Source organism: Tenrec ecaudatus, chromosome 1, assembly GCF_050624435.1.
Source record: "Tenrec ecaudatus isolate mTenEca1 chromosome 1, mTenEca1.hap1, whole genome shotgun sequence".
Lineage (NCBI taxonomy): Eukaryota > Metazoa > Chordata > Mammalia > Afrosoricida > Tenrecidae > Tenrec > Tenrec ecaudatus.
The window spans coordinates 69968553-69994584 of NC_134530.1; the positions used below are offsets into that span (position 1 = coordinate 69968553).

Sequence of the window (26032 nt, forward strand, 5' to 3'; positions counted from 1 at the left end):
TAGATCGTCCCCCTCCCATTGCTGTATAGTCTCTGGTACAAGCCCTACCTGCGACGTATGTGGTTACCTGTAATCTGGGGCTTGCACACCTCTATGTATATATAAGCCTTGTAGAAAGAAGTCCTCTTCCTCCCCCTCTTGCCTCCCGTCTCCACGTGGACCACCAAGAGGGGCTGAGGTGAGCACGCTACCATGAAATGGGTCTGGCTCCTTTACCTTCTCTCCCACCTTCTATTCTCCATCACTTCACTATGATCTTTACATATTATCGGTGTTCAGTTGTTCCTATGGACCCCCACCATTATCAGAAGCTGGCTACTCTGACATTCCCCCTTATTAAACTGTTCACGTAGCTAATTTTCCCTTATTTTTAAGTTGAAAGTGTGACTTATAGATAAGGTGACCAGACGTCCCACTTTTAGCGGGACAGTCCCAATTTTTAACAATTTGTCCCGCGTCCCGTGGTGTTTTAAAAAGTCCCGATTTTTGGAAAGAATGCACGACAAGGTAGGGAACAGCAAGAGAACGGGAAGCGAACATACGGTTTTCGGCTGCCATGTAACTATTTCGCCAGGATATGAGTTTAATATTATTTTTGTAAATTTTAATAATAACAAATAATTATTGAGAACTGATTATTGAGAACTGCTTATCAAAGTTCGCATTGTTGATCAGTTGTTAGAATTCGACCACCATTGTTTGGACTTAATGAACAATGGAATTTTGGGGGCATTGGCAACGATGAAAACAATTTGTAACTGTCTCTCAGACGATACACATCGTACTGCGTGCTAGTGCTAGTTAAATAAGGGATGTCAACAAATCAGCTATTCAGATAATTTAGGTAAGCAATTTATTTATTTATTTCATAAATACACAAATTTTCTTGAATTTAGCAGACAGTACTCATATTATTTATATTTTATAGTGGTGGCAAAAGGTCTGGTGCTGGTCTTGAAAGTAACACTTACGTTAAGGCAAATTCAGACAAAAAATAATACAATTTAGTAGTGTTATTATTTAGAAAGAAATATAGGATTAAAATTAAAATAATTTTTTAAATATAGTTACTTTATAACAATCAAATTAATTTAATTTATAAACAAACAATAAAATATGTTCACGTAATTATGTACCTACTTGTGTTTTTAAGCAATGTGTATATAATAATTTATAATATAATTAAAAAATTTTTAGATTTTTAACATAATGAGTAAGAAAAGAGGATGCAAATTCAACGATGATCTAACAAGTGAATTTCCTTTTATTAAATAAACCAACAGCGATTACATGGTAAAATGTGAGAAATGTTATGGTGAATTTTCTATTTCTCACAGAGGGAAGAATAATATTCCAAAGCACTTGGAGACACAGAAACATAAAAGATATTTAAATACTGCTGCATCTTCCTCCAAAATACAGGATTTTTTTTGGAAAACAACTTATGGAGACGAAGAAAAGAAATTAGCATTAGCAGAAGGACTTACCATATATACTCGTGTATAAGCCTAGTTTTTCAGCACAAACAAAAAATGTGCTGAAAAACTGGGGTTCAGCTTATACATGGGTCAGTGGTACCCCAGCGAGGTGTAACATCTCGTAGGTGATTGCCATTACTCCACTGTTCATTCAAAGACCCGCTGACACTACAGGGCTTTGAATGTTTCTTTACTCACATCTAACCAATCACAGCCGTCCTATGAAGTGGATGGCTCCAATTCGCAGAAGCACCCGTAGTGATTCACTTACACAGGCAGCTGAACTGGTAAGGATGTGTCTGTGGCTGCGCTCCGTCCCTCCCCTCTGGTCTCTTTGTTAATTCACATCCTGCATTTCCCACCCTAGGCTTATACTCGAGTCAATCAGTTTTTCTGGTTTCCCAGGTAATAATTAGATACCAGCTTGTACTCTGGTCAGCTTATATTCGAGTTTATACGGTATATACAAGAGCAATTGACCATTGAGAAAACATCTCAGCCCAGTCCAGATAAAGTCCCTAAGTCCAGTATTAGCCCATATGTCCAATAGCGATTTATAAAGTCCTCTTCAGACTCACGGAACACATGCAATGATGCCGAAAGTAGAAAATCACAGGCCAGTGGGCAGAAAGTCTTTACCAGTGTCAGTGGAAACATCTCAGCGCTGGCAGGGGTCTCTGTATCAGGATGGGTCCATGTGTCTTGTCAGCTGCTATATCTTCCAGGGTGTGAGCAGAATCTCCCACCCTGAAGAAGGAAGTACTGGATTTCCCAGAATTCTCAGGAGAAGGTCATGTCCACACAGAGGCCTCCTTATTGGCTATGATCTGATTGACAAACTAGACTCCACCCCTACACTCTTAATCTTCAAATTGACAAACGATTGATTATGTATCTACCAGAATGAGTAAGCCCGACTCTTGGCACCTGACAATAACAAGCACAGGACTCTACCATGCTCTGACTTACAGAGTGGACCACAAGGCTGATGCGCCAGATGTCCATATGTGCTCTAGGTTTTAATTTCTAAATAAAGATCCTTTGTTCCAGAAAAAAATCTGAATTTGATTGGACATGGACTTTTGTTCATACTAATAACTAAAGCATGGCAGCAGTGGGTACTTCAGGGCTTTCATGGAAAAAATAAAAATAAAAACAAGGAGTTCGAGATCCTGAGAAAACTTCTCTGAATTTCAGGCTCTGAGAAAATGGCATATCCCTTAAATTTCAGTTGTATCAAAGACCACATTCTACTAGCATTTTAATTAAAGAGAAGTAATGTTCTATTATGTTAGGCTGAACTTTCTAGAGAAAGAAAGCCAATGACACTCACATATATGAGAAAGAACTTTATATAAAGGAATACATTTATATCAAGGAAGTGACCCACCCCAGTCCAACTCAAGTCCAGGGGTCGGATGCTAGCTGGAGCCCCCTCCAGACTCACACAGCTGCAGGTTGAAGAGACAGGAAAGCCAAGAAGAGAGATCGTATCCTGGCGTGTGCTGAGTCACATGGCTCCCAGGTCAGCAGGACAATGGCAGGGGCTGACAATTCCCAGGAGCAGCAAGCCACATGGCCTCCCCTGGAGCCAGGCATCGAATCCAAGCAGGCAGGAAGGTTGAGAAGGGCAGGAGAGGGCCCAGTTCTCCTCCATAGCTCTCTTAGGAAAAGGCCACAGCCCCAAGGAGGCATCACCAGGTTTTGATCTGATTGATAGACTGAACAGCACCCCTACCTTTATGCGGGTGCAAGTTGACATAAAAATCTAACCATCACACCAATTTAGTTTTATCATGGATGAGGTAATGCTTTCTTTTTAAAATTCATGTTTTAAAATGTTTTATTGGTTTAAAAAATAATTTTATTGGGCGTTCGTACAACTCTTATCACACTCCATCCATCCATTGTGTCCAGCACATTTGTACATTTGTCGCCATCATCATTTTCAAAACATTTTCTTTCTACTTGAGTCCTTGGTATCAGCTCCTCATTTTTTTCTCCTCCCTCTCCAGATAATTCTTTTGTAGGAATTAGTACCAACCTAGTCCCAGGGGTCGGAGATTGAAGAAGTCCCCAAAGTCCAACTCTTCCAAGATGCTAGTCTGCTCTATTCCCCCCAGTCCTCCCTTGAGGACACGCCCTCATGCTATGGTTTCTGTAAATAGCTGCCATGTCCTGTGGAAATGCAAGAAAGTGAGAGAAAATGTCTCAAGTGATTGTAGGTGTCGTTCTGTCCAGAATCCGAATGTCAGGCAGGGGAAAACCAGAGCTGGGTCCAGAGGACACACTCCATTCCTGTGGTAGTGAATGAGATCACACTCCCTGCCCCTCAGAGGGCTCAAGTTATATGCAGCAGGATGGCATTGCAGGGTATCCTGGTTACAATTCCTCACAGGAGAATCCTATCAGTACCTTCCCCCACCTTCTTACCAGGTTCAGGCAGGGAAAGACTGCTGGGCCTTACATTGAGTAGCAATGGTGTAATCAAATTAAAATATAATATATACTATACAAAGTATAGCAGACCTCCTTAATGTCCGTTTGAAGCGGGTGTTATTAGTTGCACCAGAGCCGGCCCTGGCACATGGAGACCTAGGCACAAGTGATCAAAGTGCTCCTCCTGATCAGGAGCAGAGACACAGAGCCTTGGGGTCTCTATTCTGGATGATTTTTCAGAAGTAGATTACCAGGCCTTTCTTTTGCATTAGGTTTAAAGTGAATAAAAAATATGGAAGTTTTTCAATGTAATTCAATGTAGCCAATAAAAAGAATGGCTAAACGAATACCTTACCCCTCTCCTCTCCTCTAAGCTGTTTTTAGGTGCCACCAAGTCAGTTCACACGTGTAGCAACCCTGTGCACAACAGAAACAAGCACTGCCCAGTCCAGTGCCAGCCTCGCCATTGTTCGTGTGCTTGAACCCTTCATGCAGCCTCTGTGTCAGTCCATCTCATCGAGGGTCTTCCTCTTTTCGCTGCGTCTCCCCTTGACCAAGCATGATGCCCTTCTCCAGGGACTGGTCTCTCCTGACCACATGTCCAAAGGATGTCAGACTAAGTCTTGCTATCCTTGCCTCTAAGGAGCACCGTGGCCTTACTTTTTCCAAGACAGATGTTTGTCCTTTTAGCAGTCGTGGTATTTCAATATTCTTCTCCAGCACCATCATTCAAATGCCTTGGTTTCTCACTGGTCTTCCTTATTCAATGTCCAACTTTCACTTGCATACGAGGCAATGGGAAATCTCACAGCTTGGGTCAGGCGCATCTCAGGCCTCACAGAAACATCACTGAGGATGCTATTTGCCTGTCAGGTTGTCGTCCAGTGGTGGCTCATGGTGCTGTGATGCTGGAAGCTGTGCCGTTGGTGTTTCAAATGCCAGCAGGGTCACCCACAGTGAACGGCTTTCAGTGGCGCTTCCACACTCAGAGCAGACTGTGCAGGAGCACCCAGCTGCCCACGTTGGAGGAATGAGCCACTGAAATATGCATAGCGTGGAAACATCCTCAGATACTGGAGGCTCCCCCCCACCCCCCTTTAGCTACCATAATTTCCTTCTTGGGTTATTCCTTGCTTCTCAACTCATTCTCTAGATAGCCTACTCACTACCATCAGGCTGAGTGTAAGACAGCAGAACTTCCCTTTTGGGCGCCTGAGGCTCTCAATCTTTATAGGGGTGTCGTGGAGTGGCTGGGAAGTTTGCATGGTGTGACAGTGACTGTATTAGGTTAGCAACCAGACCTGTCACCCGAGTCACCACTAGGGCTCTTTCTTGATCCAGCAGCCAGTGGCAAATCTAACTGTGCAGTCCCCGTCCTTGCCTCACCCTCCTGGATGGCTGTTTCGTGCAAATTCTAAAACAGAACTTCCAAAGCTGGAGTTCCACCTCTCCTCTTCACACTCCAGTTACATCAGCCTCCACCAAGCGTCTAGCTCCTCCCGCTTCAAGGTTCAGTTTAAATTAATGTCTCAAACAAAGAACTTACCCCTCCCCCCCAACCTTGGTTAAAAATCTTCCAGTTTAGACCTTTTATGTCCTTTTCGGTAGTTCTTACACAAGTATTATTAGATGTTACCTATGCATTGCTGTGTTTCTTATACAAATAACACACTCCTTCTAAGTCTGCTTGCCAATTGCGAACATCTCCTGGGAGATATTTCTCCTGGAGTGCCATCACCCAGTCTGCCATCCCGATGTCTCCCTAGGGTATTGTCTATGAGGACACAAAATGCCTCTGCTTTGATCACCATTTTATTTATTGACTGGCTTGTGGTGGGTGCCTGACATTGATGCTGAATGAACATTTGTTCACTGGACGAAGAACGATGAAATGAAAAATCAGGATATAAAAGAGAGTGAGGTCAATTTGGTAAAAGAGGGACCAAAGACTCCCCGTGGCCGTCTGCCTACCTTCACGCAGCAGAAAGGAAGGGCTGCTTCCCCCAGGTGAGAAATGGGAAATGAGCTGGTTGGGAAGAGCCCTTGAGTGAGGGGCACCTCAGGTTACCTGCAGGTCAGCTACCAGGCCTGACAAGGAGCTTGGCGGCTGTGTGTGTGACGCCTCCTGTGGGGCATTCCAGGCACAGGGACTAGAGGACAGGGCGCGCGCTGAGGCGGAGCTAGCCACCCCAAGCCCCGTGTGAAAAGACGGTGAGCGGAGCCCAGCCCAGGACGGCTAGCAGCCGAGGCGGCGTTTGGGCGCGCCCTGGAGGCCAGCGTGTGAACTGTCACGAGCCCGTGGAGGATGCGTGCGGGCAGGCCTTTGGCGTTTGGGCGGACCTCCCAGAGTCCGCGCGCAAGAGGTGGCTGGCCGCCATAGGAGTGGCCATGCAGTACCTTAGCTGCGAGACCCGGAGGGGAGGGCTAGGGAGCCATTGCTGGCTCCTCTTTTGTCAGAATCCTGACCGGGCTGGTTTAGCGGCCATCCCAAGGCTTTGTCCTGTGTGTCAAATGATTCTGCAACTCAGCGCTCCAGAGGGCCGGTGCCCACCTCTCGTCACCACATCCACCCCCGAGGTCAGACACGCTTTGGCGGCAGCACCTCGTCTTGACATCCTCCCCTCGGCCCTTCTGGAGCTGTGGGGCCCTTAGTTTCCTGTTCAGCTCCGGATCGAATGGCTGTCCCTGAGAAGCCCCACCACTCTCATGTGACACGCGCCTCCTTGGTTCCTGGACCCGCTGTGAAGCGTTGGCAGAACCATTTTCCTATGTGCACTTTGCTTAGCCCAAAATTGGAATAAATGCATTCTGAAGCAACGAAACCATCCATTTATTGAACTTCCCCAAGTGCGGGCCCTGAAGGGATGAGGGCTGGGACAGGGCTGCGTGCTTAGCCCTGGGGGCCAGGCTTCCTTTTGGAGCTGGGTCAGAGGAGTTACTGAAAGCTTAGCGCTAGAGCACAACACCATTGGCTGTCAGGCTGCAGACGGGGTCAGGCTAGAAGCAAGGTGGATGAGATGCGCCTCTGATGAGTGTGGGTGATGGAGGCATAGAGATTTGAATTTGAACGGCTGTAGCTTCTGGGCCTAGAAAGTTGAGCTTGGGTTGGCAGAAGGGCAGAGCTCAGCAGCGAGGAATGGCAGGACCAAGGGAAAGAGCAGATTTGCTCCACTGGGGGGAGGGGGGAAGGTGACCAAGGAGAGTGGTCCAGTATTCCCGGTTCCTTTCACGAGGAGGGGTCCCCGCTACCTTCCAATGCATTTAGTTTGGAGTCTGGGCAGAAGTCAGGGTAAAGCTAGTTGGAAAAAAAGAAGACCCCGCCCCCCAAATGAAAGCAAGTCCATGGGGTGGAGGTGGGAGGCTAGAAGGCCCCCTTCAAGTAGCTCAGGCCTCGGCAGCTTGTGCTGGGCTTGTGGAAGAGTTCCTCTCACAGAGGCTGCACACCTTGGGAGGCAAGCCCCAGTATGATGGGCTTGCAGGTCTGCGGGGCTGTGCCGCCAGCCTTCAACCCCCAGTCCACCCACCCTTGGGGCAGGAGTGGTGTGGTAGGCGCTGGGTTTCTCTGAGCGGTCAGTTCTGGGAGTGCACACCCCAACTGGTCTGGCGAGGATGTTTCCACTGTGGGTAGGGCAGGCCTGCGGGGCGCCGCCTCACTCCTCCCAAGGGCTCATGTCCGTGTCAATGGCAACGCAGTTGTAGGCAGCATAACGGAGCTTCTCCTCGCATACCTTGGCGCTGGGGGGCCGGGGGGCACTCCATCAGTGATCACGTGAACCGCAGAGGTCCCACAGCAGCACCGGGGAAGGGGCTGCAGCTCCCCATGCCAGATGTCCTCTTCCCCCACCTAGGGCTGCCACCGCCCTCCCCCAGCCTGAGGCCCAAGGAACTCACCTGGGATAGTGCGGCAGGAAAAGCGTGCTGGAGCAGGTGGAAGACTCTGGTAGTGCATCTGTGGTTTCATAACTGGGGGTACAGAGGGACCACAAATCAGGAAGACCTTCAGGGGTACAGGGCCAGGGTCTCAAGCACCCCAGAGAGTTTGGAGCCGAGCTCCCCTTAGCACTGACCCCAGCTTGTCTGGATAGATGTAGATCCGTGCTGGCAGGCGGCTCCTGCCGGTGACAAAGCGCAGGAAGCGGCTCCTGTCCTCTGGAGAAGGCAGGCAGTCAGCACTGGCGCCCAACAACTCCCCACTTCCTCCACTCCCCAGGTAGAGTCCAGGTGGGGCCCTACTCCATCCGCCCTCCTCACTAACCATTGGTGAAGTTGTTCAGTGCCTCCCAGAAGTATTGTACCCGCGTGTCCGATGGCTCGAAGTCTTCAAACCGGGCTGGGGGAAGAGATTCATTCTTAAGTCCTGAGCTGCTGGGCCCTAAGTCAACCCTCTGCCAGCTGCCTTGACCAGCCACCTGCACTCCCTGCACCAGAGGGGACTCACTGAGTTTGCGCAGAGCATCCACAGTGACCTCAGGGTCTCCGCACACCTTCTTCTCCAACTCCTGCCATGTCAGCAAGTCCAGCACAGCCTGTGGCACCACCTTCAGCAGGCCTGCCTGCATGGCTGCCACCTGTGGAGGGCGGAGGCGGACTCAGCGGGGAAGCAGGCCTAACTCAGCCTGAGCCTCCACTTACTGAGATAAGAGGGGTGGGGGCAGGTGGGGAACAGTAGGGGGGCTTTGCCCAGCACTGGAGACAGCTCTGCGCCTCACTGGCAAGTCAGGGAGTCTTGGGGGCCAATGTTCTTAGGCTCCCAGGGACCAATCAGGTAGTGCCATGACTACTAAAGACTGGGAGGTTGCAGGGTGCAAGGCTCACAGCCCACTGGCCTCAGGGCAGTACCTGCTCCTTGCTCTCCTCTAGCCGCGCCTTCTGCACCAGCTGAATGAAACGGGAGCGATCCTCATGTCCCACCACGATGCCTGCGCCCCCTGGGATCAGCTCCACCACCTGCTGGTCACTCAGTACGGTGGTAAAAGTTAATTCCTTCCCAAATTTAACCTCGAATGTCTCCTTGTCCATCCCTTCCATCACTTCCAGGAGCTTCACCTGAGGCATGGAGAGAGGGATGGAGGCCAGCGTGAGAACATGGTGGGAATAATCCCTGCCTTCCCTCCAGCAGAGGACACAGCCAGGGCGGGACGGGAGTCTGCACAAGGGCGTGAAAACGCAGAGATCATGCCTAACTGGTCACGGAGGCCAGGGACAGCGTCCTGGCAGAAATGACCTCTAACCTCATACCCACGGGATGACTAGGCAGGGTCACACGGGAAGTCTGGGGTAAGAAGATTTTGGAGAAAGGTGGAGGGAGCAGAAGACCCGAGAGATATGCTTGTCTGGAGCCTGAACATAATCAAGTGGTCAGGGATACAGGCGTTCCGCAAGGTCTGCTCAGTCTGCATGCTCTGGAAGCCCGGGCAGGGCCGCTGGAGAGCTAGAGCTGGAAGAGGGGAAGCACGCTGGCTGCTGGAGACCTCATGGGCAACAAGGGGCGCAGGGACACTGGCGTTTGCAGCTATGTGGCTGGGTCAGAAAGCAAGGTGGCCTGAACTAGCGGTGTTCAGTGAGGGCAGGAGCAGTAGACTGATTTCCCTCCAGCGGGAAATTGACCGAAGGCGTGTGTGAAGGGCAACTCTGCCCGTTGGGGCCTGGGCAGTGTGGAAGCAGTGTTGGTAGACCAAGATGGGGAGCCCGCGAGGGCAAGGGACTGGGGAGATGGTGAAGAGGGTCCTGAGCCCAAGGTGCCGCCTGCAGGGGGCAGGTGTATATTAGGCCCCAGGCTTAGGGGTGGCTGGGGCTGGCGGTCAGGATTTAGGGTCGTCAGAAAAGGGCTAGTAGTTGGCGCCATAGAGCTAGTAGATGAGGAGTATAGGTGGGAAGAAAAGGTCTTGGCCAGAGCTCTTAGGCGCTGCCACCTTGAGGCCCTACTCACCAGCACGGAGTCCACAGCGGGGAAGTCCTTGCTCCAGCTCACCTCCTCCCCGGAGAGCTGCTTCCATACAAAGCCAGGAAGAGCCAGGACCTGGGGAACAAGGACTCACTGCTGGCTTCTCACCCCGAGTCCTCAGGCTTGGCTGGCTCTTCCTTCCGGCCAGGGCCCCGAGCATGGAGCCCTTTGTAGGGGTGCAGAGGGGACTACTCACCAGGAACTCCTTACCCCGAAGGGCAGCCCCCATCAGCTGGCCGATCCACTCGTACTTGGCAAAGTCGTGACAGGAGGGGTTGGGCACATACATGTCCCGGGCCTCCCCGGTACCATTGCCCTGGCCCAGAGAAGGAGCTGTCAGCATGGCATGGGATGAACCCTGTACTGTTACCCCAGACCTCGGGAGTCCGGAATGGTCCCCTCTGAATGCATGATGGTTTTCCTACCCTGCCTGTCCTGAGGCTGCCCAGGGCAGACACAGAGGAAGAGTGTGGGAAGTGGGGTGGGCGATTACCTGATTGGCTGTGCGCACAAAGAAGGGCAGGGGCACAGGGGTGTCTGCTGAGCTAGGGCACAGCTCTTCCGACATGTCAGCGAGGCTGTCCCGGAAACCACCCCCTGAAATCACAGATGTCCTCTGCTGAGCACTCAAGAGCCCCAGAGGCAACATCCGGGGCCCCTGTTCATGAGTAGCTGGTGACCCTAGAAGCCTTTACCTCCCTCATCAGGGTTGCCCGCTTAGGGCCTCTCTCACCTTGGTCGATGATGCCTTCTGCGATGAACTTACACTCCCACCACTGGTCATAGCGCATGGGCCACCTGCAGGGGTGGAGCGCTGTCAGCAGGGTGCGCCAGGACCAGCCAGGAGTCAGGGGAGAGGGATAGAGCTGGGGGTTCCCTGGGCAGCACGCGAATGCATGAGGGGCTTCAAAATGTTCATGGGGAAAATGGAAATGAAGAGATCACAGAATTCTCCCCTGAGCTCTGCGAAGCCCTCCCGTGTGTGTGCATACGCGTGCCCTGGTGCCTTACCTGTAGTCCAGGGGCTTCTCGTACTTGTCAGACGGCTTGAGGCCTTCGTAAACCTGGGGGAGGGAAGGTGGGTGGGGGGAAGTCTGTGTCAAGGCCTGGCCCCACTCTTGCCCCAAGCCCTTGCTCAGCTGCCTCAGTTTGATCCCACCCAGGTGGTCCAGACCTGGGTGAAGACGGCATTCTTGCAGGCAGGGTCCCTCGAGGGGCAGGCACGGTGCTCCATGGCTAGGCGCCGGTTGATGTACAGGCGCGGCATGAAGCTGGGCTTGCTGCTCTCCGAGTCACGTAGGCACTGGGCCACCAGGCTGGGCCGCTGGCGTGACAGCAGCAAGAACTGCTTCACTTGCTGGTGAGGAGAAGTGGCCATGCCAGGGCCAGGGGTGAGTCGGCCTCTGTCTAGGCCCTGCATCCTCCTCTAGGCCTGGAGCCAATTCCCCAATTCTAGCCCTAGTTCATCCTGTCCTTGCCTCCAGTCCCTCCCTTAGTCTAGCCACCAGGGCGACTTTCTAAAAACAACAATCCCTGCCTTACTTACAACGGTCCAAAGAGATCCACTGACCAGGGCCGAAGTTCCCGTTTCACAGCCTGGCCCACTTCCTGCCAATAATGCCCAGCGGGTACTACTCACATAACCTGCGGTGTCCATGTTGACACCACTCTTCCCACAGCCCTTGTGGGTTCCACACATGCATCTGCGGAATAGCCTGCCCCTCCCCGCCCCCAACACTATGTTTTAATCAGTCGTGTCTGCCTTCCTTTGGGTCCACAGAATCCACAGAGCAAAGGGCCAGGTCTAGAGAAGGTTTGGGGAACTCTGTTGAGGAGCAAACAGCTGCAGGAGGAGGGCCTCCTGCCAGGGCCAACACCAATACCCGGTGGACCAGCTCACCTTAATCGCACTGAAGGTGCCCAGTGTGTGGTCCCAAGCAGGTACCAGGTGGTGCAGGACACTGTCCAGGATCTTTATGAACCTGGGAGGTGGGGTGGGTAAAGATAAATGCGACTGAAGAGCTGGGCATGGAGGTAAGCTGCAGAGCCCCCTCCCCAGTGAACAGAAATAGGGAGAAGCTAGGGTACCCGGGCCACTCTGACCCTTGAGGTGGAATGAGCTTCTGGTAGAAAGCCTGGGGGAACTTCTCCACACAGACACTAAGGCCTGAGGTGGGGGGAGGAGAGGGCCTGAGAGGTCCAGGGCCACAGCCACCTCTGCAGGAGAACAGCTCTGCGGTATAGTACTTCCGGGTCAGTGCCTTCCAGGCGTGGGTATCGCACCAGACTGCTGGGCTGGAACAGGTCTGCATTCAAGCCTAGTTCTCGCTGCCTAGATGACCTGATCTTGACCCCTCGGAGGCGCACGTCGATCCCGTCATCTGAGGGAAGGGGTCAGAGTGCACCTGTTACCTCCTTGGCCCTAGACCTGGGGAGAGCTCCTTACAGCTCAGCCTTCACCTCCCTGAGCCTTGAGAGACTCAATGGTGCTGGAATCCTGTTCTACTGTTCCAACTGTGATTTCCCTGTTCGGATGGCTCCCCCATGCACCACTGTGCTTCTGGGAGTCCTCAGCCTTCCTCCTCCAGGACAACTCCAATGGCTCCGTGGTCCCGCCCACTGGCTCAGGTCTCCATGCCTCCCACCCTAGAGTTTACTTCATTCGTTGCCTTCAGCCCAATTCCAAGCCTTCTCCTTTTCCATACCCACTGCCAGCTCCTCCCAGCTACACACTGGCCCTGTTCTATGTCCATCGCCTCCAGGCCTACCTCGGCACTCGACGATGCGGATCTCGATGACTGGGAGGTGGACGGTCATGTCCTCCAGGACACAGACATCCCCAATCAGGGTCCTGAGGAGGTGAGGGCAGGCCCCTTCAGACATGCCCCATCCAGGTCAGCCCCGATTACTAGGCTCATCCCTCACTCCAATCCCACAACCCCCCGGACAGGCTTGCTCACTCGTCAATGCTCACGTCACTCAGCTTCTTCAGGTTGTCTCCTTCACCCCCATAGACCACCACACGCTTAGGCATAAAGTTGTCATCTGTGGTGTCCACTGTGAGGAGCAGCTTCCTGGGGAGTTGGACAGAGTGTGCACATGCGTCTGTGTACACCCACATGCCAGTGGGTGACCCACCCTACTGCATGCAGTCCCAAGTCCGCTCACTTGACGATGGTGCCTTTCTTCATGGTAAGCCGCACCCAGTGCTGGCACTGGGACCCGTCACTCTCCCAGTAGGTGTCTGCATTGCTATCTGTCAGGCAGGACACATTGAACTCCTCCTAGGGAGGGGCAGAACGATGGCAATGAGCAGGGACCCCCTACTCTCTGCACCAGGGGGGCACTTTGGGCCAGGAAGCCAGAGAGAAAGCACAGTCGTGCTGGGTAAATGGGGCAAGTAGCATGGGGGGGAGCCTCGGCGCCCCTACAGGGCGATCCACGGGGTGTGGGTGGTAGGGGGGCTTTGAACTGGGTCTGGCCTCTGGGGGGGGAGGCTTGGGCTTGGGCTTGGGTTCTGACCCTGTCCCAGAGATGGGACAAGACGTGAGGGGGCTCTGGCTACATCTGGCCTGGGGTGGGGCGCCTGGAACCCACCGTGTAGGAGGACACGTCTATGCTCTCCACATACTGCTTCACGCTACCCAGGTTCTCATCCTCCTTGCCCAGGTGGTCGTACAAGAAGTGGATCAGGTCCTCGTCGCACTCGTAGGTCCACGTTGGGGGCACATAGCTAAGCAACCCCAAGCCCCTCATTAGGTCGGGCCCAGGCCTGGAGTTCCCTCTTCCCCAGCCCAGCCCGGCTCACTCACAGCAGCCTTTGGCGAGCTTCAGTGTACACTTCGGCGGGCTGAGGCTTCGCTCCAAGGCGATGGGAGTATGTCAGGTCCACGACTTTCTCCCATCTGTGGGCACAGGGTGGGTGGGTGGGGGTGGGATGAGGGAGACCTCGCCGGCAGCAGGACCTGAAGTCTCCCCCAGGGAAGACATTCCAGACCACGCCCCCAGAAGCCCTTATGGCCCCGCCCCTTTGGCCAAGTCCACGCCCATCTCCCCCTCTCCTTCCAGGCAAAGACGGACTTCTTTCCAGCTCCTGCCACCCGAGGTCTGACCGTAACGCCCACCCCTTCAGGTGCAGGACCTCAGCACTGGCCGGTAGTCTACACCGAAAATCTGCTGCTGCCGATGGAGGTGGTCGGGGGTGTCAATGGGCACGAGGCGGGCCCCGCCTTCCGCCGGGCGGCACGCCAGCAGCCAGCCTTCGTCCAGCTCCCAGTCGCCCAGGTGCTCAGCCAGTTGCTCCTGTCGGAAAGCACCAGATGGAGCCAGGCGCCAGGGAGCCCAGCCCTGCCCTGCCCAGAGCAAAGGACACCGAGCGGGGGAGCGGGGAGGGAGGTGCGGGGTGCGAGGGCCCGGCCAGCCCCGTCGGGGGGCGGGGGCGGGCCGGCCGCCGGGGCCGCACCTTGGTCAGCTTCACCCAGAGCCCGTGGCCGTTGCACAGCTCCTCTCCCGTCGTGCGAACACAGGCGCCGCGCCGGAGCTCGATGCTGTCGCGGGCAGCGCGGAGCGGCCCGGAGCCGGTGCCCGGAGCCGGGCCCGAGGCGCCCACTCGCAGCCCCAGGCCCTCCACCTCCCACACGGGCAGCAGCACGCGCGACGGGCCCGCGGGGTCCTTGTACAGCTTGTAGAGCACCTCGCGGGGGACGAAGGCCAGCGCCGAGGGCATGGGCCGCCCGGCCCGGAGGCTCCGCGCCGCCTCGGCCAGGAAGCGCACGCGGCCCAGCAGCTGCCGGGGCGACTCCAGCGCCGTTCCGGGGCTCGGGCCCGCCATGGAGAGCTGGGAGAGGGGAGCCCCGGGCGAACCGGCCCCGGAACCGCGGCCGCGGGGGCTGACCTCGCTTCCCACCACGCCCGGCCCCGCCTCCGGCCCGCCGCGCCCGTATGTCGTGGACTACGCGCACCCGTGCAGTTGTGTGGCCTCGGCCTGGCGCAAGCGCGGGCATTTTGACCCGTTATTCCTCCCCGCTCTACGCCCACTGCCATGCCGCCGCTCAAGCCGGGCTTTCTGTTATCGGTCATTTGCCTGGCCTCCTGTCATTGTCTGACCCCCAGGTCATTTCTGGATCCCCCCAATTGGGGTGATGCGACTGGAATGTTAGGGCAGAATGGACCCCAGCCCCGCCCAAGCGCTGGAGAGGGTTAGGTCCTTCTGTTTCCATCCCAGCCGCTTCTCCTCTCCGCAGGACGTCGGTGATCGCGAAGGGAGTCCCGGTGGCGCGGTGGGTTCAGTGCTGGGCCCCTAACTTCAAGGTCTGTGCTTCAAGGTCACCAGCCGCCGGAAACCCCAAGTAGTTCTCTGTGCCACAGGGTCGCAGCGCTGCTGCCTAAAGAGGACGCTCTCAGAACCCCCAGAGGGCAGGCTGGTGGGGCTGAGTGACCTTGACGTCGTCACAGCGTGCGTCTAACGGGTTAGTGATGGTCCCGGGAATTCCGAAGCCCATGCCCCGTGGTGGGAGGCGAGGGGCAGAGAACGATAGGTGCTGTTCCTGAAAGAGTTTTAAGGAGAAAAGGACACTTTCTTGGACACGATTTTTCACATCATTGATGCGATTGAGAAAGAAATCGTGTATTTTTGACAGTTCATTTTTTAAAAATTTCCTTCTAGGAAGTTGGAAACAGTGCCTCTTAGAGCTTCTCTCCAAGCGATTTTACGTTACCACCCTTCTCCGGGAGCCCTGGGGGCACAGTGGTACCTGTGCTAAAACATTTACCACTGTGATGATGGGTTCTCTGATGGCTTCCCCATCCATCGGAGTCTCCCTCTGTGAAGGGAGAAGGCTTGTGGACCACAGTGACCTCTTCAGAGTGACCCTCCCGGCAAGGACTGGGTAGGAGCGCCCTAAGGAGTAGAAAGCCCCATCTTCCTCCCCGGGAGCGGCTGGCCCAACGCGTAACCACTCTTAGGGACGCTGCATGATGATTTTGGCTCCCTGTACCGCCTCCGTCCATCCACCGGGGCTTGTCTTGCGAGGCCGGATAGGAAACCGTCAGTCATGGAAGATGGGACTAGGAGACTCGGGCCGACCCCCTTCACTCTCAGGCCGTCTTAGAACAAAAGGTTTCACCCCTCAAAGCTGTAGCCGGAGCCGGTTTTTGGCCTCTGCCTCTGCGTCGCTACTGTAAACTTTACGGTAAGAAAGGTGCGGGGTCCAATGAGCGGCGGCCCGGAGCTGTCACCGGAGAGGTCACGTGGCTTCAACATGGCGACGCCCTGGGCCGACGCAGGAAGGGGCGGAGTCCGGGCCGGGCGGGCTGCGCGGCTAGTGGCGGTGCGGACGGTGCTCGCGCACTTACACACGCACGCGCGCGCGCGCGCAAGGCTGACTATGGAGGCGAAGGAGTTGAGGTGAGTTCTCCGCGGCGCCCGGCATGCCAGCGTCGGAATGGAGTATTCTTAATGCGTGACCCTGCCTCCCCCCCTCCCGAAAAGAGATCCCCGAACCCGAACCCCAGGCGCTTTGGTTTTGGATTTCTGAGAACTTCAGCTCAGGAACCGCTTACATTTAACCGGTTCTCAGCCTTCCTAATAAAGCCGCGACCCTGTTATACATGTGGTGGTGACCCCCTCCCAACCGCGTTCGCTGCTCCTTCATCACTGTAATTTTCCTACTTTTATGAGTCGGGTGACCCCGGTGAAAGGGTGGTTCGACACCCCAGGGGGTCGCGACCCACAGGTTGAGAACCGCTGCGCCCAGAACTTTCTCATCCTCCAGCGAGTAGGATCCTTATTTCGGGATCTTCAAATATGATTTAAAATATGATCATGGCAGTCTAGGAGTAGGAAGGTTTCTCAGCCTCGGAGCTAGCCTTCTGGGATTGCTGTCCCTGAACATTTTCTGGTTCAAAGACCCCCAACTCCACCCCACCCCGCCTCCGGTTACTTTCAGCTGGAAGCGAGGACTGTACGGGGACAAGGTCCCGCCGGGGCCTTAGGGAGCGTGGGCACCACCCGATAGGCCGAGGAAGTGGAATGGGAGGGGAGCTGCCGCTCCGCAGCTGGCCTGCAGCAGGCAGATAGCGTCCCGAGAGAATCCACCTAAGAACCCAGCCATCTCCCGCCTTTCCCACTCACTCCCCACCCCGCTCAGAGCCTAACATCTTAAACTGACTCCTCCCTCCTTCCTTCAACTGTCCTCAAGACCCCAGGGTTTTCCGGAGCTGAAGAATGACACGTTCTTACGAGCAGCCTGGGGGCAAGACACAGACTATACTCCTGTTTGGTGTATGCGGCAGGCAGGCCGGTACTTACCAGGTCAGGGTCAGGGCCGGGTAATGTAGGTAAAAACTGCAGGGAGGGTCTCCGTAGGGGCGCCTAGCGGAATCTAGCAGTCTCTCTCCTGCCTGTAGAGTTTAGGGAAACCCGGGCCGCCCAGGACTTTTTCAGCACCTGTCGCTCCCCTGAGACCTGCTGTGAATTGACTCTGCAGGTGAGGGGGCTGAAAAGGAGGGAGGGGTGTCTTCCCCCAAGCGTGCCATCCAGCAACCTGTCTCCTATTCCCCACAGCCACTGCGTCGCTTCCCTCTGGATGCTGCCATCATCTTCTCCGACATCCTTGTTGTACCTCAGGTACCAGCACAATCCTGATGCTAGAATGCTTTTTTTTTTTTTAAGGGATAAACAGCCTTACTGACCAGTGGGGCACAATTAAGGCAGACGATTGGAAGTTTGGCCTGACGTCTCCTCTCTTCCTAGCATAGGCTGGATAGAACCTTTCCTGCTGGAATTCCAAGTGGAGAACCCAAATGTTTTTCCCTTTTGCAGGCACTGGGCATGGAGGTGACCATGGTGCCTGGTAAAGGTCCCAGTTTCCCAGAACCATTAAGGGAAGAGCGGGACCTGGAACAACTACGTGATCCAGCAGTGGCAGCCTCTGAGCTGGGCTATGTGTTCCAGGCAATCACCCTCACACGAAAGCGGCTGGATGGGCGTGTGCCACTGATTGGCTTTGCTGGGGCCCCGGTAACGTGGAACAGGCAGGGGCTCAGGCATGGGAGGATCAGGGTGGCGGTTCTGGTATAGATAAAGGAAGTGTCAGCCCAGTTCTGTATCTGTGACATCCTTTCCGTTCTTTGTAGTGGACCTTGATGACATACATGGTTGAGGGTGGCGGCTCAAGCACCATGGCTCAGGCAAAGCGCTGGCTCTATCAGCGACCTCAGGCCAGTCACCAGCTGCTACGTATCCTCACTGATACTTTGGTACCTTATCTAGTGGGCCAAGTGGCTGCTGGTGCCCAGGTGAGTCCTAAGTGGGAGACAAGTAGGCTGGGGTTCAGTCTATAAGGCCTGAGAGGGCAGAGGGGATCATCTTGGCCTCAGATGAGCTATGTGGAGCAGCCACTGGCGAGGGGTTTTGATGCTCCGTGTGCCTGAAGACCAGAGCTGTGCTGGGGTCTGCAGAAAGCAAAACATTTCGACTAGGCCTGGACTCATTGGCTTAGGCATTATCAGAGATTGAGGTGATGTGAGGAAAATTGCGGCACATTCCTTCCACTTTATATGTTACTCATTTCTTCTTACCACCCTAATCACAGGCATTGCAGCTCTTTGAGTCCCATGCAGGGCATCTTGGCCCACAGCTCTTCACCAAGTTTGCACTACCCTATATCCGTGATGTGGCCAAGCGGGTGAAGTCTGGACTGCAGGAGGCAGGCCTGGCACCTGTGCCTATGGTGAGGATGGAGATGGGTGAGTGAAGGGGTGGGGTGGTGGTGGTGGTGGGAGGCTCTGTAGAGCTTTCTGGGCAAGGCTTGCTTTCACAGAAATGACCACTGGAGGGCAGCAGAGGTGCAGCTGAGAAAGGTTAGTGGGCTTGGCCAGGCCCTCTAGCCTCAGAGATCTGCCTCTCCCCTTTCTACCCTTCCCCCCTGCCCCCCACCCTCAGATCATCTTTGCTAAGGATGGGCATTTTGCCCTGGAAGAGCTGGCCCAGGCTGGCTATGAAGTGGTTGGGCTAGACTGGACACTGGCCCCAGAGAAAGCCCGGTGAGTTGGGCCCTTCAGGCTGAGGTGGGCCGTGGGCAGCTACCATATATATGTTCAGCTGCAAGCACTGGCTGTACTTTCAGGGAGCGCGTGGGGAAGAATGTGACCTTGCAGGGCAACCTGGACCCCTGTGCCCTGTATGCATCTCAGGTAACCACCAGGGTCCCCATGTATGTCTCTGAGTTTGTCTCTGTATGCCCACAGGCATGGTTAAGTGAGTTACTGAGTATGTATTTTTACTATGTCTGCCTGACCCTTTCCCACCTTTCGGTTTATATGTAGTAAGCTCTATGAAACCGTGGACTTTCTTGTTAACATGTTTTTCTTAGTGCCTGGCCTGTACTAGGTATCAAGTGTATTTTATTAATGATTGAATGCAAACACTGTAGAAGCATGTCTCTGTGTGTGTCACTATTATGTATAGAGAGGACAGAGGCCCGCTGTCCGGTTCCCCCCTGCTGTCACCCCTCCCCACAGCCAGTGTTCTGCTGGTTCCCCAGGAGGAGATCCAGCGGCTGGTGCAGCAGATGCTGAATGACTTTGGGTGTCAACCTTACATTGCCAATCTGGGCCATGGGCTTTACCCAGACATGGACCCAGAACACGTGGGGGCCTTTGTGGATGCTGTGCACAGACACTCACGTCTGCTTCGACAGAATTGAGCATGCATCTCTCCTCCCAGTCCCACCGGCACAGATGATGGTTTCCAGAAGAATAAAAGCCCCAAGTTGGAATCTAGTATGTGGCTTTGTTTGTGAAGTATCTGTATCCTTGTCCTGACTTCTTTTTAGCCTTGGGTTCTTCCTGAGGCTTCTCTCCATCAAGTCACGGGGGCTCAGGTGTCAGTGAATATGTGCTATGGGAACTCATATTGGGACTCTCACTACCTTACTGGTCGAAGCTATCCAAGCCCTAGAGCTACATAGGACTGGGCAGCCTCCAGAGTCAGAAGCCACTATGGCCCGCAGGGTTGTTCAACATTCTCTCCAGAGTCTACTCTCGATTTTTCTCAGAATCTTCGTGTTTCTTTGCATAGTGGCTCTGGGATAAGCCTCTGAAGTCCCGTGAGAACTGGAGCGGTTTGGTGTGGCAGGAAATTCTTCATCTGTCATCTCACATCTCACACCATCTGTTGTAGGCTCAACCGTCAACCTGTCCCCGCCATGCAATGTGGCAGGGAGAGAAGGACCTTATTTATTGAAAGACTGCATTTTCTGCTTCTAGAGAAATGATCATTTCTGTGATCCATGATTTATTCATAGGAAAGCACTGTGAGTTCACACATTTGCTAAAAAGAGGGCAATCGTGATACAGACACAGGAGTGGCTTTTTTCTCTCCTTTTTTTTTTAAACCAACCCATTGGGCTGAGAGATTAAAGGGGCCCATGGCTGGGCAGTAAGACTTCAGTAGCCACAAAAAGTAAGTACAACTTACTGGTCTGTCAGAGCAAAGAAAGGTGACACAAGTTTGTCATCGAAAGGAAAACAAAGTAGACAGGAAGTCCTTAGTCCACACTCTAGCTACACCACCCTTCCCTGGAACACCCACCCCCACTCAGAAACTAGGACATGGAACAGTCAACATGAGACATTGGCATCCAAAGGAGTCTTCTGAATGTCCTATAAAGATTCCACGCTGTTAATAGGGTACAGGCAGGTAGAAGGAACACGATATACACTATGGAGGTCAGCCAAAGCTAAGAAAAAGGTAGTCCAGTAGGGCTATCAATTAGAAGGGCAAGGCCTAACACATTCTAGCCCCAGCCTCCAAATGAGCGACCAGAGGGACTGTGACAAGCTGGCAGAGGAAGCTTGAGGTAGACAGGTGGGGGAGAAAGCAAGGTTAGAATGAGAAGAGAATGGTAGAGCCCAAGCAGTCAGATTTAGGGAAGAGGAACTGGTGCCAAGAGGCTTGTTTGTTGAGAGAAAATGGCGAACAGAGGCAGCACAGAGATGGGGGCATGTTTAGATGGTATATCAGAGAGGGATGAGGAAGAGACATCTGGCAAATAGAGATGGGACACATTCATGCCTGTCCTCAAACATGAGTACACAGACAGACCTACACCTAGAAATACTCATGAAGACAGACCCCTGATGAGTAGTACATATACGCGCAGACATGTACCCATACACACACACACTAACCATGCACACACACAAACAGGAATGCACTTACAGGCATGCATGCATGTGTGTTCCCTTAGAGACACCCACACTCTTGCATACACACATGTATTCATACAACATGTATATAGACACATGCCAAACTGGCACAGGTATATATGAGGCCCTTCTCTCCCTGCCACATTACAAGGCTGGGACATACAGACAGGCAATCACAATTCTATCTAACACGCAGACAAGGATAATTAGACACAGCGTAATTAGAGATGAAAGAAGACACACTCTAACAAGGGGACCAGAGTGGATGTGCGAATACTTTTATAAGCGCAAGGGGTTCCCAGACCCCAGACCCTTAGCTCCCTGCACTTGCTTCTCAGGAGCTCAGCAAGCAGAGGCAGGAATTGGGGCGTCAGTGTTCTCATAGCTTCATGAGGCAAACATCTAAGTCTTGGTCTCTGCCCCTCCCCCACATCTGGGCTACAGATGCCCTGTCTGCAGCCTGGGGTTTCTGCATAGACTAGGTGGGAATAATTCCAACTGGCTATTTCCTCCCTGCCACTCCCACCCTTCCACCGCCAACAGCATATACTCTACAAGGGAAACCTGAGAAATGGTTGTGAGTCTCCTCAGAAAACAAAAAGACCTCCTTGCAACCGGCCTATCCTCCCACCCCTTACTACTTCAAGTGCCCATGAAATCAGAACTAGAATTATAAATAGTTACAACTTTACAATGTCATTGGCAACACATATACTATAGTATTTACAGTACCATAAATGCTTCTGTTTCTCTGGTTAAGCAATCCCTGAGACGGAACAGTGTTCTGTGTTTGCCAAGGGAGAGAGGGCCATTGCCCAGGAGGCGCAGGATATGGGGTGCGAGGTGGCATGTTGTGGGGTTTCTGATCGATCTGCAGGGCCCAGCTCCTCCAGGAACAGTGGGCTGAAGTGAGAACCTGGCCAAGGCAGGCACAGTAGTTGGAGTTGGCCTCTCCCCATCTTAGCCCTGTGGTCCTTTGGTTTCAACCACAGGTGCTCAGGGCCATCTCAGGGGGACCAATGTTTCCATGTCCTTGGCCTGACCTGATGGAACCTAGAAGCCCAGCCTGCCCGGAGGTGTGTTGTCTGTGTCCTCAGCCGAAGCGCTCTCGCACCAGCAGCATCAGCTTCTTCTTGCCTTTGTAGATCTGTTTGAGGTTGTCGATGAACTGGGCAAACTGCAGGTGGCCATCCTGGGGCAGCAGGAAGGTCTCCCGGGCCTTGCTCAGAAACTCAATGAACTCCCCGTAGTGGCGGGGGCTGATGTGTGTCAACCGTGAGTGTGTGGTGTTGATATAGGCATTGATGGTGGCATCCAGCAGCTGACGCAGTGGGGCTTTATCGGTGGACATGAGCTTCCCCGAACTGCGGCGGCCCGGGATGCCCGCCAGGCCCGGTGCAGTCACGGTGCAGCGCCGCAGGATGTCTGACAGCACGGTAGCGCAGTGCACGCTCTTCACCACCAGGGGGATGAGAGCCGCCAGCTCGTTCTTGCCCAGAGAGTGGCTGAGGGCGCATGCCCACAGCACATCATTGATGGCTGGGTGGGTGTCCTGGTTATAGGCCAGGTTGAGATGACTCATGGCCAGTGAGGCCAGCTTGAAGGCACGTAGCGGGTAGCCACGGAGCTCCATGTAGCGGGCGATGGTGAACAGCTGTGAATGGGTCATGCCACCAGCGGCAGCATCAATGGCGATCTGGTAGGCTGCCTCAAAGGCGATGTGGTCTTTCTCACAGAGTGTGAGCGCCGACAGGGCACAGCTCTGCGGATCCTTCATGGCACACTGCAGGGCCAGCGTGCGCGCGCAGCTAGCCAGCTCCTCCCGCTGCGGGTAGTCGAGGCTGAGGCGCAGGATGGTGGTATGGGACACGGCTGTGGCAGCCACAATGCTAGTAGCCTCCGTAGGGGTGAAGAGTGTGTACCAGCTCTGCAAGATGCTCACCAGGGCCCGCACACCTGTCAGGGAGAGCCTGAGCTCAGCCGTGGCCATCCGGGTCCCGGTCCAGCTCTGCCCAGACTACCATTTGGGGTCAGAACTTGGCCTGCAGAGACGAGTTCTCCCTCTCATCAGCAACCTTGAGATGATCTGAGGCAAACCAGGGCAAGGGGAGCATCCCGGATGGCCAGCTCCCGCATGGGGTCTCCTCCCCTCCCTTCCTTCCCCATGCCAGCTGCTCTGAGCCCCTCGCAAGGATGGAGCAGCAAAGCCAGTAGCTTGCGGGCAGGTGTTCCCGATCTGACTGGGGTTCTAGCTAAAGAAGGGTAGTCTTGTGCTGGGGCTTTGGGCTCTGGAAGGGGTTCTCAGCCTCCAGGTTGTTTGGGGTTTCTCAGAACCAGGGGCAGGGACTGGGACCAAAACACTGGGCTAACTCCCCCCTCCCCCATGCCCAAAGGGAGCATGTGAGTATGGTGGCTGACAATTCATTCTCTGCTCAGAGGGTGAAAGTGCTGCTGACATCAGGGTAGGGTCCCAGCCGCGAGGGCAGACAGAGTGCTGGCTGAACAGAGGCCATCTCTTCCTCCGACCTGCAGCCTCACCCTTAGGCTGTCAGTAGTGGGATTATAAGACCTCTAAGGATTCATTGTTCTGAGTAGGGTCTAGAGACTCCTTTCCCCTGGGGGTGGGGGGGGGGACGCAGGAGACTCACTCACCCACTTCTGTGGCACAAGTCACCAGCCACCGCACCATCTCCCGGCGCCTCCAGTTAAGAGTCGATAAGGTCATACGCATCACCTGGGCACAAAAGAGTATTTCCAGGGTCTTAGCCTACTGCTGTGACTTCCACCATGCCATTCATTCAGTCATCAAATATTTACTGGGGCTTTAAGCAGCTGTTTCCCCATAGTCTGTTTCATGCTGCCCCACCCCCCTGGTGCCCGACCATCAGACCAGCTTCTCAGATGAAATGTAAAAATTAAAGTCCTTATTACCACTCCACGTTTGAGTTGAAGGCGCGGGGGGTGGGGAGGAGGGGGAGAGTTGGGGCCACCACAGAGCCTAAAACTACATTGCTCTGGTCTTACCTTAAAAGTGGAAAACAATTTCTGGAGCCCTTAGAGTAACCTAGAACTTGTGTTCTGGGGACACAGAAAGAATAAGACTTGTGTGTGCCTAGGCCCCATGGGATCTTATGTCTTGTCAAATGTCGCTGGGACAGAGAGCTAAAGCAGGGATGGCCCACTCCTCCCTCCTACCTGTAATCCCAGCTCCAGGGCCACATTGAGCAGGGTGCTGTCAGTACTACTGTCTGTGGGAGTAGCGATCTTGAATGCATCTTGAGCCAGTTTGAAGATGAGGGAAGAAGAGTGGATGTGTTTCTGTATTGCTTCCAGTATTGTTCGGAGCCTCAGAGTGTCCCCTGTGAGTGCAGAGAGAAGGAGCAAGGATGAGGTCTGCTTTGAAGCTTCCTCGATCGGTCAGCTGATACACAGGATCTGACTGGACTTTTAATTCACTGAATGCTATCATCCTTTTGGGGGGCAACTCTGCTTCCAATGAACTCTCTCAGGAGGGACCTACATTTCCTGGCACCCACATGAATTCACTTTTCTCTACATTGTGATTTGCCTCTACCCTTCAGAGTCCTTTATTCCCTATACACTCAGGGCCCTTAAGTCCTAAAAATAATTTTCTTAGTCACATGAATTTTGAAGGCTACTTATGCAAGCCGCATTATGTCAGCCCCATTGTTTGCCTCTTCCTGCAGCCCCTAACAAAAAGGAGGCAGGCAGGCTCTGCTTATTCAGTAAGCAAGCATTCTATACAAAGCACACAGAGTCAAGGAAGACACTGCAGGAAGAATATGTTACTATGTGAAGTGAGGGTTGCCATCTGAAGGCAGGACAGTGTATGAAAGACTGGGATATGCCTTATTAAGGTCAACGTGTGTAAAGAAAGAACAAAAAAGTAGGGCATTTATTTTACATTGTAACTAGTTGATAAAAGTCAAATTTCTGATTTCTTAACAAAACCATGCAGGCAAATGGGATGGCACATATAAAACTCTGAAGGAAAAAAAAGCCAACCAAGAATCATATGACCAACAACATTACCCCTCAAATATGCTGTCAAAATTAGGGCATTTTTATATAAACAGGAATTAAAGGAATTTGTAAAAACTGAGATCAACCTTACACAAGACAATAAAAGATGTTCTTCAGACAAAAAACCAACAACGGCAGACAATAACCTGAGATTGGTACACACAGCAATACTACCCAGAAGTCAACTCTGATGTAACCAGTAGCTGGGCCTGGGGGCTGAGAACCATAGTTTCAGGGGATACTAAGGGCAATTGGCATAACACAAGGTCTACATCTTATTTTGGTGAGTAGTGAATGGGGTCTTAAAACTCCTAAGAAGTAATCTAAGGTGAAACTGTTGATCTGTCGAGGAAAGCTGAGTGATCCAAAGGTACAAAAGACACATGTAAATAATTAGTCTGGTGGGCTAATGGACCACGTGAGCATATCCACACTCTAAGTCCAGAAGAACTAGATTGTACCTGGTCACTACTAACTGCTCTGAAAGGCATCAGATGAGAAGATCCTGCACACAAGGAGAGAAAGATGTGGAACAAAAGCCAAAATCAAGAAGTCCAAGCTTGCTGGTCAGATATTGACGGAATCCCCCTTAGACTATGGTCTTTGGTCACTCTTCAGGTCTGGAACTGATTTCTCCCTGATGGCTCGATTTTCAGCCAAATGACAGACAGGTCTATAAGGGAAATCGTAACACAATCAATGTGTGAATACCTTAGAATAAGAAACTATTTGGGACCAAGGGAGGCAGCACTTGCCCAAAGACTAACTTCAGAAGCGTTAATAAAGGAGGAACGGGGACAGGCTGGGTAATGCTACATTGAGGGGATTTTAATGAATGCAATAAAACATAATGTGTATGAATTATTTATCATAAAGCTGATGATCTTCAAAACATTTTCTTTCTATATTAACTGAA

The 26032-nt window shown here is 53.2% G+C and overlaps 3 protein-coding genes across 4 annotated transcripts in view; 1 reads left to right on the plus strand and 2 right to left on the minus strand.

Annotated features, from left to right (window-relative positions):
* Positions 1-6723: 6723 nt before the first annotated feature.
* Positions 6724-14766, minus strand: HECTD3 (HECT domain E3 ubiquitin protein ligase 3). The gene is made up of 21 exons (XM_075555526.1): positions 14324-14766; positions 14003-14163; positions 13674-13766; positions 13459-13594; positions 13030-13145; positions 12822-12935; positions 12630-12712; positions 12077-12242; positions 11762-11843; positions 11036-11218; positions 10873-10925; positions 10595-10659; positions 10355-10458; positions 10058-10177; positions 9847-9936; positions 8757-8963; positions 8356-8485; positions 8173-8247; positions 7985-8066; positions 7809-7880; positions 6724-7652 (listed from the first exon to the last, which is right to left on the minus strand). The coding sequence occupies exons 1-21, from the start codon at positions 14690-14692 to the stop codon at positions 7568-7570; spliced, it is 2586 nt and encodes an 861-aa protein (XP_075411641.1). The 5' UTR covers positions 14693-14766; the 3' UTR covers positions 6724-7567.
* Positions 14767-15168: 402 nt separating this feature from the next.
* UROD (uroporphyrinogen decarboxylase) lies at positions 15169-19644 on the plus strand. Of its 2 annotated transcripts, XM_075555529.1 has the most exons (11): positions 15169-15329; positions 15527-16267; positions 17061-17173; positions 17269-17348; positions 17426-17488; positions 17684-17881; positions 17998-18159; positions 18456-18593; positions 18806-18906; positions 18990-19056; positions 19407-19644. In XM_075555529.1, exons 2-11 carry the CDS (start codon positions 16074-16076, stop codon positions 19566-19568), a joined length of 1278 nt encoding a protein of 425 aa, XP_075411644.1. In that variant the 5' UTR covers positions 15169-15329; positions 15527-16073; the 3' UTR covers positions 19569-19644. The 2 variants fall into 2 exon arrangements, with proteins under 2 accessions (XP_075411644.1, XP_075411643.1); XM_075555528.1 differs by having other exon boundaries at positions 15169-16267.
* Positions 19645-20190: 546 nt separating this feature from the next.
* Positions 20191-26032, minus strand: part of ZSWIM5 (zinc finger SWIM-type containing 5) — a 179857-nt gene continuing 174015 nt past the window's right edge. Inside the window, exons 12-14 of the mRNA XM_075555530.1 lie at positions 24268-24431; positions 23725-23806; positions 20191-23028 (exon numbers count right to left, since the gene is read on the minus strand). Coding sequence (XP_075411645.1) covers positions 22166-23028; positions 23725-23806; positions 24268-24431 — 1109 coding nt within the window. The 3' untranslated portion in view covers positions 20191-22165. The remainder of the gene's footprint in view (positions 23029-23724; positions 23807-24267; positions 24432-26032) is intronic.

Coding starts and splice junctions, on each gene's coding strand:
- HECTD3 (XM_075555526.1), bottom strand. CDS start 14,692: ATGGCGGGCCCGAGCCCCGGAACGGCGCTGGAGTCGCCCCGGCAGCTG. Junction 12,713..12,821: donor AGTGACGTGAGCATTGACGA/GTGAGCAAGCCT, acceptor TCACCTCCTCAG/GACCCTGATTGGGGATGTCT. Junction 8,964..9,846: donor CCGCTGTGGACTCCGTGCTG/GTGAGTAGGGCC, acceptor TCCATGCCTCAG/GTGAAGCTCCTGGAAGTGAT.
- UROD (XM_075555528.1), top strand. CDS start 16,074: ATGAGCGGCGGCCCGGAGCTGTCACCGGAGAGGTCACGTGGCTTCAAC. Junction 17,489..17,683: donor ACATCCTTGTTGTACCTCAG/GTACCAGCACAA, acceptor TCCCTTTTGCAG/GCACTGGGCATGGAGGTGAC. Junction 18,907..18,989: donor CTGGCCCCAGAGAAAGCCCG/GTGAGTTGGGCC, acceptor CTGTACTTTCAG/GGAGCGCGTGGGGAAGAATG.